General features: G+C 34.2%; 2 protein-coding genes and 2 long non-coding RNA genes across 4 annotated transcripts; 2 read left to right on the top strand and 2 right to left on the bottom strand.

The window, feature by feature from the left end:
- Positions 1 to 1,343: 1,343 nt before the first annotated feature.
- On the top strand, positions 1,344 to 2,374 carry LOC147935555 (uncharacterized). Its single transcript, XR_015571505.1, has 2 exons — positions 1,344 to 1,736; positions 2,008 to 2,374. It is a non-coding gene; the product is annotated as an uncharacterized LOC147935555 (long non-coding RNA).
- A 550-nt stretch (positions 2,375 to 2,924) lies between these two features.
- LOC104726664 (uncharacterized) lies at positions 2,925 to 5,744 on the top strand. Its single transcript, XM_010445576.2, has 4 exons — positions 2,925 to 3,741; positions 3,982 to 4,119; positions 4,417 to 4,488; positions 4,954 to 5,744. Exons 1-4 carry the CDS (start codon positions 3,571 to 3,573, stop codon positions 5,623 to 5,625), a joined length of 1,053 nt encoding a protein of 350 aa, XP_010443878.1. The 5' UTR covers positions 2,925 to 3,570; the 3' UTR covers positions 5,626 to 5,744.
- A 297-nt stretch (positions 5,745 to 6,041) lies between these two features.
- On the bottom strand, positions 6,042 to 7,109 carry LOC104726665 (uncharacterized). The gene is made up of 2 exons (XM_010445578.3): positions 6,993 to 7,109; positions 6,042 to 6,642 (listed from the first exon to the last, which is right to left on the bottom strand). Exons 1-2 carry the CDS (start codon positions 7,054 to 7,056, stop codon positions 6,296 to 6,298), a joined length of 411 nt encoding a protein of 136 aa, XP_010443880.1. The 5' UTR covers positions 7,057 to 7,109; the 3' UTR covers positions 6,042 to 6,295.
- Positions 7,110 to 8,358: 1,249 nt separating this feature from the next.
- Positions 8,359 to 9,103, bottom strand: LOC147935556 (uncharacterized). Its single transcript, XR_015571506.1, has 3 exons — positions 9,003 to 9,103; positions 8,787 to 8,930; positions 8,359 to 8,699 (listed from the first exon to the last, which is right to left on the bottom strand). It is a non-coding gene; the product is annotated as an uncharacterized LOC147935556 (long non-coding RNA).
- Positions 9,104 to 12,598: the final 3,495 nt, after the last annotated feature.

A 12,598-nucleotide genomic window follows, 5' to 3' on the forward strand; every position in this document is an offset into this window, starting at 1 on the left:
TTGCATACGTTTTCCTTCTCTTTTGTTTTTGTTTTTGTGGTATGGCAGGTCCATGAAGCGAATACTTTACGTCATCATCATGCACATACTCATCTTGTCGGCCGGTATTGCAGCGTTCATGTACATAAGGCTAAACAAGATCCCCATGAACGACACCAAAATTGGGTGGGGAAGTTATATGGCATTCTTATACGTCTATAGCGCTTTTCTCGGGCCGGGGGCACCCCCAGAAGATGGAGAATTCGGTTTCTTCTTTGTTGAATGCGTGAGTCATTGCTTTGGGATTGCTATCATCGTCTTACTCCTCTATTCTATCTCTCCCAAACTCGCTCTCTGTGTTGGATTACCCTCTTCCATTGGGTTCATTGCCCTTTGCTGTGGCTGTCTATGTTCCCTAGACTTGGGCCACTTGGCCGACGACGACTTGCAAGCAAACCAAAGTCGCATACCAGTCTAGACTTCTTTTATGATCTCCCGTTTTGGTCTTATTTTATTTTGTTTTGGTCAAAATTGTAGACAAAAAAGTTGCATAATTGATCTATTCCAGTTAAATTATCGGTTTAGTTCGGTTTAGAAGGATTGTTAATTGTTGTTGAAAATTGACATATTTGGAAAATTAGTACATTTTTAAATATAATTGGCAATTTAGTACGTTCACTATTTATAATTTGCAAAATAATCACATTTCACTATTCACTACTATTTACATTACTGTCTAACCCTCAAAAAATTCTTTTATTTACAAGTATGCCATTAAAATTAAATATTTTTATTATTTTATTAATAATTTTAATAATTTAATAATTAAAATACTAATCAAAATAAATTTATTTTCTAAAAAAATTTAGGTATATAAAATTCTATATTTTTGCATCTATTATTTGATATCCATTTTGTTTGATAATTTGTTTTTATTATGTAAAATAAATTTCATAAATTTTTATCCGTATACTCATTAAATATACAGATGTAATCCATACAATTTATTAAGTGTACATCTAAATAATAATACATATATTTGAGGTGTACAGCTAATTTAGTATACATTGTATATTAATATACACATTTTCATCCGTACAGCTGATATAAAGTACATTAAATATGAAATAATTAAAATATTTCTATTTTTGTATTTTCGTACACTCTTTTTGTATTTCCGTACACTAAATGAGTTGTACGGATCTAACTACCTTTTTGTAATTTCACAATAATATACTCTACCCTACTTTCTCATCTATCTCACAACCCTATTACACAAATAGTAAAACCTACCTAATTATCTAATTATAAATAGTAAATGTACTAAAAATCCAATTAAGTTTTTAAAATGTACTATTTTGCATAGAAACCCTTGAAAATTCAACAACTTTTTTGGTCACTCTGTCTCTCTTTCTCTCTGGTCACGAAACCCCCAAATCCAATCTTCAGATAATTAGGGTTTTTAATTTCTTTAGATTTCTCTGATGAAACTGAGAAGAAGAAGAATCTCACATTAGGGTTCCTCAATGTTGGCAAATTCTGTGGGTTTTCTAATCTCTCATTCCACGGAACACGGAGGAGATTCCCATGTTGACCTCTCCTTGCTCTTCTTCGTCTCTCCTCCTTTGCCATCGTCCAGCGCTATCTATCTCGCGTTCAAAGTTTAGGGTTCCTAGTCAAACTGTCTTCTCTCCTGCTATTACCAGATTTCCCCTTTAACTGCTGCTTCTTCACCTTCTAATAAGTCTGCAAAGCACGTACGTCTTCTTGTTTCTTTTCTGTGTTTCTCCAAATCAAGTTTGAAACTTTGAATTGACAACTAGTAGTAGTACAAAAAGGGTTGTTTATGAAATTGTGGAATTGGGTTTTCTTTTGAGATTTAGTAGTATTGTGATTAGCTGTTTTAGTTAGCTATGTCCAATTGGTAAATGAGAAGAGCTTTGTAGTGAGAAGTCTATATTTGTGTAGATGGAGATGAAAAGTTTTATCTTCAATGTCTTGAAACTTTTTGGTGCTATTTTGCTGCAGAAATGGAAGTTTTTTTGCTTTAGAAATGAGGATTCTGCTCCTGAGAATCCGGAGCAATTCGTGCCTGAGGAAATAGTTAAGTGAGATCAAGATTCTCCATGTAGAGATAAAACAGATTTGAAGGCAACTCTTCAAAAGGTAGAAGGTTATCCCAACTATCACTGGATACTTGAATATTTGAAGAAGAACTACTTTTTCTTTAGTCTCTGTTTTAGTATGACAAATTAATTTTGATATTAGGGTCTAGACTATAAAAACTACTGGTTACGTCCTATGCTGATAATGTTTAATTTTAATTTTTTGCCTATAAACTCTCGTACTATGTCAAATTATAGGTGTCGAAATAACTTGATTTATTCATTCACAATGCAAAGAGTATTTAATACAAAGAGAGAGAGAATTGTACTAGATACATATATACGAACTCCTAGAAGCAAGATCCCAAACTTGTCAACATATAACTAAAAATCCTTATCCTAAGAGACTTACATATATCCCTCAATAAAATTAAAACAGAAACATATTTGAAATCCTACTTCGATCGAGTTGGAATAAGAGGTTGAACGTAAATAATATATATAATATAATACAAGGACTGGCTAACAAATTGTGAGCTTAATAAAGCTTTTACAATACTCGTCATTATGGTGGAGAGCAAAACGATGGCTAAACCTAAAAGTATATGGTGAGTGGATCGGTGAATTTTTATTCTTTCTTGTGTTTGTATGGCTAATTTATTTCCAACTAATGGCTTGATGATTGCATATGTTTTCCTTCTCTTTTTTTTTTTTTTTATTTTGTGGTATGGCAGGTCCATGAAGCGGATACTTTACGTCATCATCATGCACATACTCATCGTGTCGGCCGTTATTGCAGCGTTCATGTACATAAGGCTAAACAAGATCCCCATGAACGACGCCAAAATTAGGTGGGGAAGTTTTATGGCATTCGTATACGTCTGTAGCGCTTTTTTGGGGCCGGGGGCAACCCCAGAAGATGTAGAAGTCGGTTTCTTCTTTGCTGAATGTTTGAGTCATGGCTTTGGGATTGCTGTACTCGTCTTACTCCTCTATTGTATCTCTCCTAAACTCGCTCTCTGTGTCGGATTACCCTCTTCCATTGGGTTCATTGCCCTTTGCTGTGGCTGTGTATGTTCCGTAGACATCGATGAGGACGACTTGCAAGCAAACCAAAGTCGCATACCAGTCTAGACTTTTTCTTATGGTCTGTCTCCCGTTTTAGTCTTACTTTATAGTGTTTTGGTCAAAATTGCGTTTTTGTAGAAAAATTGCATAATTGATCTATTCCGGTTTAATCATCGGTTTAGTTCGGTTTAGAAGGATTGTTAATTATTGTCGTTGAAAATTCAACAACTTGGTCACTCTGTCTCTCTGGTCACGAAACCCCCAAATCCAGTTTTCAGATTATTAGGGTTTTTTTGTTTGTTCAATTTCTCTGATGAAACTGAGAAGAAGAAGAATCTCTCATTAGGGTTCCTCAGTGTTGGTGCATATTCTGCGGGTTTTCTCATCTCTCATTCCACGGAACCCTGAGGAGATTCCCATGTTGACCTCTCCTTGCTCTTCTTCGTCTCTCCTCCTTTGCCATCGCCCAGCGCTATCTATTTCGCGTTCAAAGTTTAGAGTTCCTTGTCGAACTGTCTTCTCTCCTGCTCTTACCCAGATTTCCCCTTTAACTGCTGCTTCTTCACCTTCTAATAAGTCCGCAAAACACGTACGTCTTCTTCTTGTTTCTTTTCTCTGTTTCTCCAATCAAGTTTGAAACTTTGAATTGACAATTAGTACAGAAAGGGTTGTTTATGAAATTGTGGAATTGGGGTTTTTTTTTTTTGGGTGGGGGGTATATTGTGATTAGGTGTTTTAAGATAGATATGTCCAATTGGTAAATGAGAATAGCTGCTTTATAGTAAGAAGACTTTATTTGTGTTGAGCTTTTGGTGCTACTTTGCTGCAGAAATGGAAGATTTTTTGCTTTAGAAATGAGGATTCTGCTCCTGAGAATCCGGAGCAATTCGTGCCTGAGGAAATAGTTAAGTCAGATCAAGATTCTCCATGTACAGATAAAACAGATTTGAAGGCAACTCTTCAAAAGGTAAATGGATCTCTTGAAGTCACTGGATACTTGTATTTTTTGAAGAAGAACCACCTTTTCTTTAGTCTCTGTTTTAGTATGACAAATCAATTTTGATATTAGGGTCTAGACTGTAGAGACTACAGCAGAAATCTCATCTTTTGGAATAAACTGTTATGTATTATCCATCATCTACTGGTTTTTGGTTTACTAGTTTTGTCATGAAATGAATTTGAGGCTCTCTTTTTACTCTTATGTAATGGGAAATTGCAAATAAGGAAACTCCGACAAAAGCACCTTTGTTTTGTTGGATTTCAGGCTGCAGATGCAGTTTTGAAGGCCATTGGGACTCGTTGGAAAGTACCTTGGACTGGTGAGACCATTGTGCAGGTACCTACTTCTTAATGTTACTCAACCTCTTTTGTATTGCCATACTAGATTTACACAAGAACAGTAGTGGAAGCTATCTAGAATGTTACTCGATTATCTGATCCGAGTTTATTATATGAATGAGTGGAGTATTATTACCTATTATTGAGTCTGTGTAAGACATTAGTTTTTGAAAGTAGAGACATTTAAATGTGGGCAAATATGCTTGATCTATATAAACTATGGACTACACGTCTTACCTCTTTAGCCTGTATTGATTAGATATAGGTTGTTGAAACGAGATTACTTCAAGCAATATATTAGTATTATAGATGCCTTGGTTCATAAAGAAGATGCAATACAAATTATGAGAAATGAGTTATATGCCAAAGGCCAAAGCTTTCAATTTCACCTGTTGCGTCCAGATTATTTCCTTGGTTAATTCTGCAGTTATAAGTTGTGACCCTAACATAATTTTTTTTGCAGGTAATGCTTCTGTGGGTAGCTGCTTTCTGGTTCATTGGTTCATGGATGATCCCATTCATGGCTCATATATCAGGTTTCCACAAAGAATCGCTAACATTTAGAGGCCAAGCTTTGTTCAGTCTGGTAACTGATGTAACAGAAGGCCTTGCCGGGATTGCTATCCTCCACCGTTGTCTCTCCATGTTTCGTCCTCTTGCAAGTGATTGGTTCCGCTTTAGCCTCAAAGGAAACTGGCAACTAGATGTTATCATAGGCTGTTTCATGTTCCCTTTCGTAAACCGTCTATCCCAATTAAACCTCAACCTTTTGCCACTCCCACCGACCTCAAGTCCGGTCTCACTGTCAAGTGTCGAGCAGTCGATAATGGCTAGAGACCCTGTGGCAATGGCACTGTATGCGGTTGTGGTATCGATTTGTGCACCGGTTTGGGAAGAGATAGTGTTCAGAGGGTTCTTGTTACCGTCTCTGACTAGGTACATGCCAGTTTGGTGTGCGATTCTTGTGAGTTCAGTTGCGTTTGCTCTGGCGCATTTCAATGTGCAGAGGATGTTGCCATTGGTGTTCCTTGGAGTGGTTTTGGGTTTGATATTCGCACGGTCAAGGAACTTGTTACCGTCAATGCTGTTGCATAGCTTGTGGAATGGCTTTGTATTCATAGAATTGATGCGATGAGGATGAACAATGTCTATGTTTTAGGTGTTTTCTTTATTCTTCTTGTAATTGATTCATGTTATGATTTTAGCAATTCTTTTTTTTATCTTCTTAATAAATGGACAGTTCAATTGTACAAAGATAAGGGGAAATAGTCAAAAGGAACTACTAATTTTACGACTTTAGATGTCAAAGGGAACGTTTCTCCTTGAATTCTGTCTGCTCAGACCTACGCATCCCCGAGAGCACAATTGATTGAACAAGAAGAAAAAGCATTAGAATACCCTTACATATATCACTTAACTACGATACCATCTCATAACGAATGATGTAGAGCCTGGCATCATCTATCCCCATCACTTGGTTGAAAAATGAAAAACCAAAGTCGTCTTGGTGGAAGTCTTGAGGAGGGGCATCAAAGAAGCAAGCGCTCATCGTTTCTTCTTCTTTTCTTTTTTTTTTTTTTTTTTTTGACAATAATGAAAGATCTCTCTCTTAATTATTGATTGATAATAATAAGCTTGTAAACATCGAAACTAAACGTAACACCAAAAAGCCCAAAACAGAGCAAGTCTTTTTTATAAACAAACAAAATCCCAAAAAGATAGTTTCGAACAGAACAAGACTTAGAGCAATTGACGGTATCAAGAGTTGATCTTAGCCTCTTCAATTTCATTCTTGAGATCACCGTTCATGTCTTGAGTTTCTTGATTTCTTTCCTGAGATTTCTTATCCGAGTCTTTATCATTTCCACAGTCTCAAGTTTCTTCTCATCTTCTTTAAAATCTTCTGAAGCCCTTTTTACGATAGTATTGGCAGTCTCTCTCATGTTTTGCAAGCCTTTCTTATATAAAACTTTTGCTTCACCCCGAGCCGCCCCCATTCTTCTAGTGTGGAGTCCTAAAAACTCACAATGCAGCCGCATAAATATGTCCAAATCTTCCTTTATGGTGACAGGCTGTGAAACTTCCCTTTGTTGTGGATCCATCGCTTTTTCAGCTCTCTTTTTCTCTTCATCACAAGGCTGAGATGCTTCAGCTACAGTTGTAAATAGAAGTGATTAGACAGACAACTAAATAAAGAACACAGAACAATCAGTGAAACTTCTATTTACAACAATCTCTCTCAACCAACCTCCTAAAAATTACTTCTTCAGATGTTTCAGCTACAATGTATATGTAAATATAAGTTGTTTAGGGATCTAATTTAAAATAATTCTACCTAATCTCTTTGCCGTGTAAATAGAGGTTGTTTAGGGATCTAACTTAAAATAATTCTACCCTAATCTCTCTGCCGTGTTAAACATTCAGTGAAACTTCTATTTACAACAATCTCTCTCAACCTCCTAGGTCAATCTCTCTCAACCTCCTAGAAATTAGAAAACTTACTTGCAATAGTCAACTCCTGAGCTTTTGCCTGAAGAAGTGAAACTTCCCTTTGCTGCGGATCCATCGCTTCAGCTCTCTTTTTCTTTTTTTTTGAATAACAGCTCTCTTTTTCTCTTCTGTTATAGTTGAATTACGGTTTTTTATACCTCGTTCCTTTTGAAGTTAAAACAAATTTTACTTTTCCTTCTTTCTTTGTAACATATTTTACTTAATTTTTTTTCCTTTTTTCTTAATATTTCCATTAGTATTTAGTTAATTATTTATTTTATAAAAACATATATAATTGTCATTGTTTGACCCGGGTCGCGGTCGTTCGTATTAAATTTATGTTTTGCGCGTGTTCCATTAAAAATTGCTTCTCCAATGGGTTAGACCAAATAAGGGGATCAAACCATAATTATAATTGAAAATAATGCAAAATCAAAAATCTAGACACTCACAAAAATGTCTTTTTTATAGAGAATTTTACTAAATGTACCACATTGGCTATAAAAGTTTAGAATTCTACCACATCTCCAAAACATTTCCTAATGTACCACATTGACAATGAGTTTAATAACGCTTATACCCCCATTAGCTGAGGCTGCAAGAAAATGTAGGTGTTGGACGAGGACAGACTACCTAGGATTTGGCATTAATTACATGGGTAACATGAATTGGCATTAAATGTGGACAAAGGGAGGATTGTTGGGTAAAAGGAAGCAAGAGATTTTAGCGTTTAAAATAATGAATTTTGGTGTTTGAAAAGGACAAGCTCTTGTCGTTAACGAGTAGAAGACGAACTGTGTGTTTTTTATAGTGGACGACGATGAAGGTAGGTAAGAATTTATGATGTTTTTGACTTAAATTTGTAGATTTTATGAGAACGAGTTGGTATGTTCAATGTGTAACATTTATTGTCCATCTGGAAGAGGTATAAAAAGAGGAATTTTCGACATTGGAGAGGAAAGTTGTGAAGTCCAAAGAGTAGACAAAAGCATTTAATAGACAAATGTATTTAAGTAGACAAGAGTGTTTAGACTTGTAATGGAGACAGGAGTATAGAACATAAGCATGGATAGACAAGAGTATTTTACCAGACTTGTCATGGAGACAAGAGTATAGAGTATTTAAGTATACAAGAGTATTTAAGTAGACAAATGTGTTTAATATAGGAAATGTCGACTATATAATAGAGAACTCGAAAAGTTAATGGTAATAAGTTCATAATTCAATAGAGAAGGTGTTATGTTTAGCATTGCAACTTGAGTGATATCATTACGCTTGTGGACGAGCCTAATTATGAGTGGAAGATAAACGACGTCATAGACAAGTTATCAGTATCACAATGTGGACCACAAAATAAATGATGGACACAATATCAGTAGACATAACGGTCTAGTCTCAAATTTAAAATGAAAATGCAGTACTTAAATGAAAGACAAATTAGAAGAAGGGAAAAGAAAGGCCTTGATAGTAGAAAACACCGAAAACATTTATAAAGTAGGACAAATTCATAAATGGACAACAAATTCTTGGTAGACATCTACTACATAACTCATTCTAATGTCGTCCACCATCTGCTCCGTGAGGTTATCAAGGCCCAACCCTTGTGCGTGTAGTTCGATGTATTTCACAGTGAGTGGACCACAATCTCCGATGTTAGTAATGATTGAGAGATCCACCGTGGACCACAATCTGCAACGGTGGACCACAATCTGCAACTTCCTAGGAAAAATATGGGAAGACCGGTTGGTAATGATTGAGAGGAAACAAATAACAAAGAAACAATGTATATGGAGGACAAAAAAATACCGGAGAATTGACCCAATTGGAGGGTTCGTACAATTATTCAAAAAAGAAACGCTTAACGTTAGTGCAAGATCTGCGCTCTGCTCACCGGCGGAAATGTTAGTTTCCATTTCCGATGAGGGTCCACCGTTGAAGTTGCAGTTCAATCTGATGTGATGAAAACAAATTCAGCTAAAAAAAAGGTTGGGTAAACTTGCCGGAAACATCGAATAAACTTACAAACTTCGCCGCCCGACAACTTTGGTTGAGCATAGGAAACTCCGGCGACCGAGAACAGTAATATTACAGAAAATTCTCGGGTTGAGTATGAGAGATGAGAGATAAAAGATATCGATAATAAATGCACCCAATGAAAAAACAGAGAAACAAATAATTTTTTTTTACAGGAAAGTATGAAAAGACAAGACATGCACATTGACAAAACATTCAAATTAATTATTTGTTTACACAAACCTTCGACAACGTCGTCCCAGATTATAAAAGTAATTCAATTTTTACAATATTGTATATTAGAAAAGCCTAATCAAATGTGGTAGAATCCACAACTTTAGTTAACAAATGTGGCAATTTTGTTAAAAAACACTTTTTATACATAGTCTTTTTTTTTTTTTTGTAACAATGTGAAAGAAAAAAAAATGTTTGTGAAAATTTACACAGTCCACAGAAAAAAAAAAACTTTACCGCAACAACGGTCACAGAAAAAATAAAAGAAAGCCCACAAAACTAAAGAAAGCCCACAAAACATTGAGTCCAGCGACACCGTTTTCGGCCTTTTATTAGTATTATAGATGCCTTGGTTCGTAAAGAAGATGCAAAACATACAGTAATGAGAAAAATAAGTTATATTCCAAAGCTTTCAATTTCACCTGTGATGATTATTCGTTGTGTCCTTGCCATTAACTTTTTCAGATTGTGATTCCGTGGGTGGGTAGTTGCTTTCTGATTCATTGATGATCACATTCTTGGCTCATATATCAAGTTTCAGTTGCCAGTTTGGTATGCTATTCTTGTGAGTTTCAGTTTCGTTTGCTCTGGCGCATTTCAATGTGCAGAGGATGTTGCCATTGGTGTTCCTTAGAGTGGTTTTGGGTCTGATATTCGCAATATCAAGGAACTTGTTGTGACCGTCAATGCTGTTGCATAGCTTGTGGAATGGCTTTGTATGCATGGAATTGATGCGATGACGTCTATCTTTTGTAGGTGTCTAATTTCTTCTTGTAATTGATTCATGTCATGGTTTTAGCATCTTCTTTTTTTTTTCAATAAATGGACAGTTCAATTGTACAAAGATAGAAGAACAAAAAAAAAATGGTCAAAAGGAAACTACCAATTTTACTGTATGATTTGTAGGTGTCTAATTTCTTCTTTAGAATGTTAAATGATTGTTCAAAATATAATTTAACTAATTTTTTTTTGCTTGTCAAAAAAAATAAATAATTAAACTAATTTGTCAAGCTTTTCCTATTGATTAGACTAAGCTTTCATCTTGATGGATATGGATCAAATGACACGAATACGACACACACACACACACGATATACACAAGAAGTGCATGTCCGTAAAGTCTTATGACTTTCTCAATTAAGGTGGTAATATGAATTATCCGTCCCTTGACCTCAATTAAGGCCAATTAATCCTTCTTCGACCTTTAAATTCAGTTGCTAATACTGACAAACAAAATCCATTACTATTGGCTTTTTACTAGTATTTTTAAAAAAATTATACTTTCCACTTACTCATCGTTAATTGAATAGGATTGCCAAAATCTCTTCCTCTTTACTATATAAATAAATCCGGGTAGTGTATATCTCATATTAGCAGAAAGTTTATATTGATAAGTTAATAACAGACTTACACATTGCTCAAGAACTTATATTATAAGTATTCTTTAAAGAGCCTTTTAATCCCTTGTTAATCACTTTTGTCTCGTAATGGAAGATTTCAATAACTTGGTCTTCTATCTTGTTCCGAGTCAAATATCTAGTATTGATTAATGTACATATACCAAACACCACAATTTGGATATACAATAGAAGTTACATTTGGCTGCAGCTTATCTATTTATTTATTTTCATATTCCCCCTATTCAAGGAGTACATGCTACCATATCGATCATTTTTTATTAACTTTGAAAAGAGATATGCATTTGAACATATATATTAACTCCTCACGATCACTGGGAATGACTAATTCTGACAGCCGAAGCCATCGCCGTCATATCAGACACATTTGGTCAACATAATTTCAGGGTCAAGCCTCCGATCAATGTGTAATACAATATGGTTTTTTTTTTGGGTAGGACATACAATATGGTTTATATACAAGGCTGGTTGGTTAACTAAAAATACCCACTCACATATAAATATTACAAAGTCGAATATATAATCTTTCAAGATGGTACTTTCTTCCTCTACTCTCATAAAGTTGCCTAGGTCGATATTTCGAGACAGTGACCAAAAGTTATAAATAGTTGATTGATTGTACTCTCATTTGGCTGCTTATGAATGTATATTATTTTTATTCTTTTGAAAATATAAATTTATTCATCTTTTTCACAACATATCTGAGTCAGCTAATTTTATTTTAGACAAAGTTAGATTATAGATCTCATAATTTATTAGAGAATATTAACTCAAACTACCAGTTTTAGGGTAAGTAAACTTCTAAAAAAATTTGTTTCACTTCTAGATACACTGTTTATAAAGAAGAACACAATAATAATGTCTATTTCGTTTAATTCACGAATAATATGGTTTTGACTTGGGAATGATTACATGATATCTATATATATATATATATATATATATATATATATATATGTGTGTCTGTGTGTGTTTTAGTATAAGTATCAAAATTTGTATCAGAGACACGTAACATAGTATTTATATTATAAATTTTGTATCTTCGTTTTGCATATATTTAAATACGATCAAAAATAAAGAAATTTTGGTAGCTAATGCTTTGCCTTTTTAACAAGATGTGATAGCCTCTTTGGCACTAGGCTGTTCAAACATATAACTTTATTATATAAATCAGGAAAAAACATCTAAAATTTCTTTGAAAAGGGGAAGAGTTCAACAGAGAAAATGAAAACGATGAAGAATTGAAGATCAAGTCAATGAAAATGAAGATAAAGTCTTCTTAGCAGTCTCTGTGATTTCATCCATATATCTTTTTTTAATTTAATGTTAAAATTATATTTAAAAGAAAATAGCGTTGTTACAATTTGTGCTTCTTGTGATTAAAATAAATAAGGGTGAGATTAAATATATTTCATCAATATATCTAATAGATATATATATATATATATCGTAACTCTTATTAATTTGTGTTTGTATATCTACTATCTAGCTATATAATATATACATTTTCTTTGGGCAAACACATATAATATGAAACAAATGTTGAAGTCGACAAATGTATATATTTATATGTCGTTAAAGATTGGTTTGCAAGTTTAGAAAATATCACTACAATAAACTTTTTTGTTAAGATTTTTAAAAAAGAAAACTTTGCGCCGGATATAAAAGGAAAAAACTATTCTCATGCAACGTTCCAAAAACTAAAATGTAGTGGAAAAGATATGTGTGGAGTTATGGATTTCTTTATCTTTTTCTTTGATAAAAAGGAATTGTGGATATAATTAAGCATACTAGACATATTATACAAAAGACCCAACTAAGTCTATGCTCAATCCATGTGTAATACATACATTTCAAGAAAGAGAAATTAGCTGGAAACTTTGCCGATATATATGTGGTGCCAAACTCTAATAAGCAGCTAATCGAACCAGATGTTAAAGGTTGTGAAATGGT

The sequence above is a fragment of the Camelina sativa genome, chromosome 11, assembly GCF_030686135.1.
Source record: "Camelina sativa cultivar CO46 ecotype springtype chromosome 11, ASM3068613v1".
Lineage (NCBI taxonomy): Eukaryota > Viridiplantae > Streptophyta > Magnoliopsida > Brassicales > Brassicaceae > Camelina > Camelina sativa.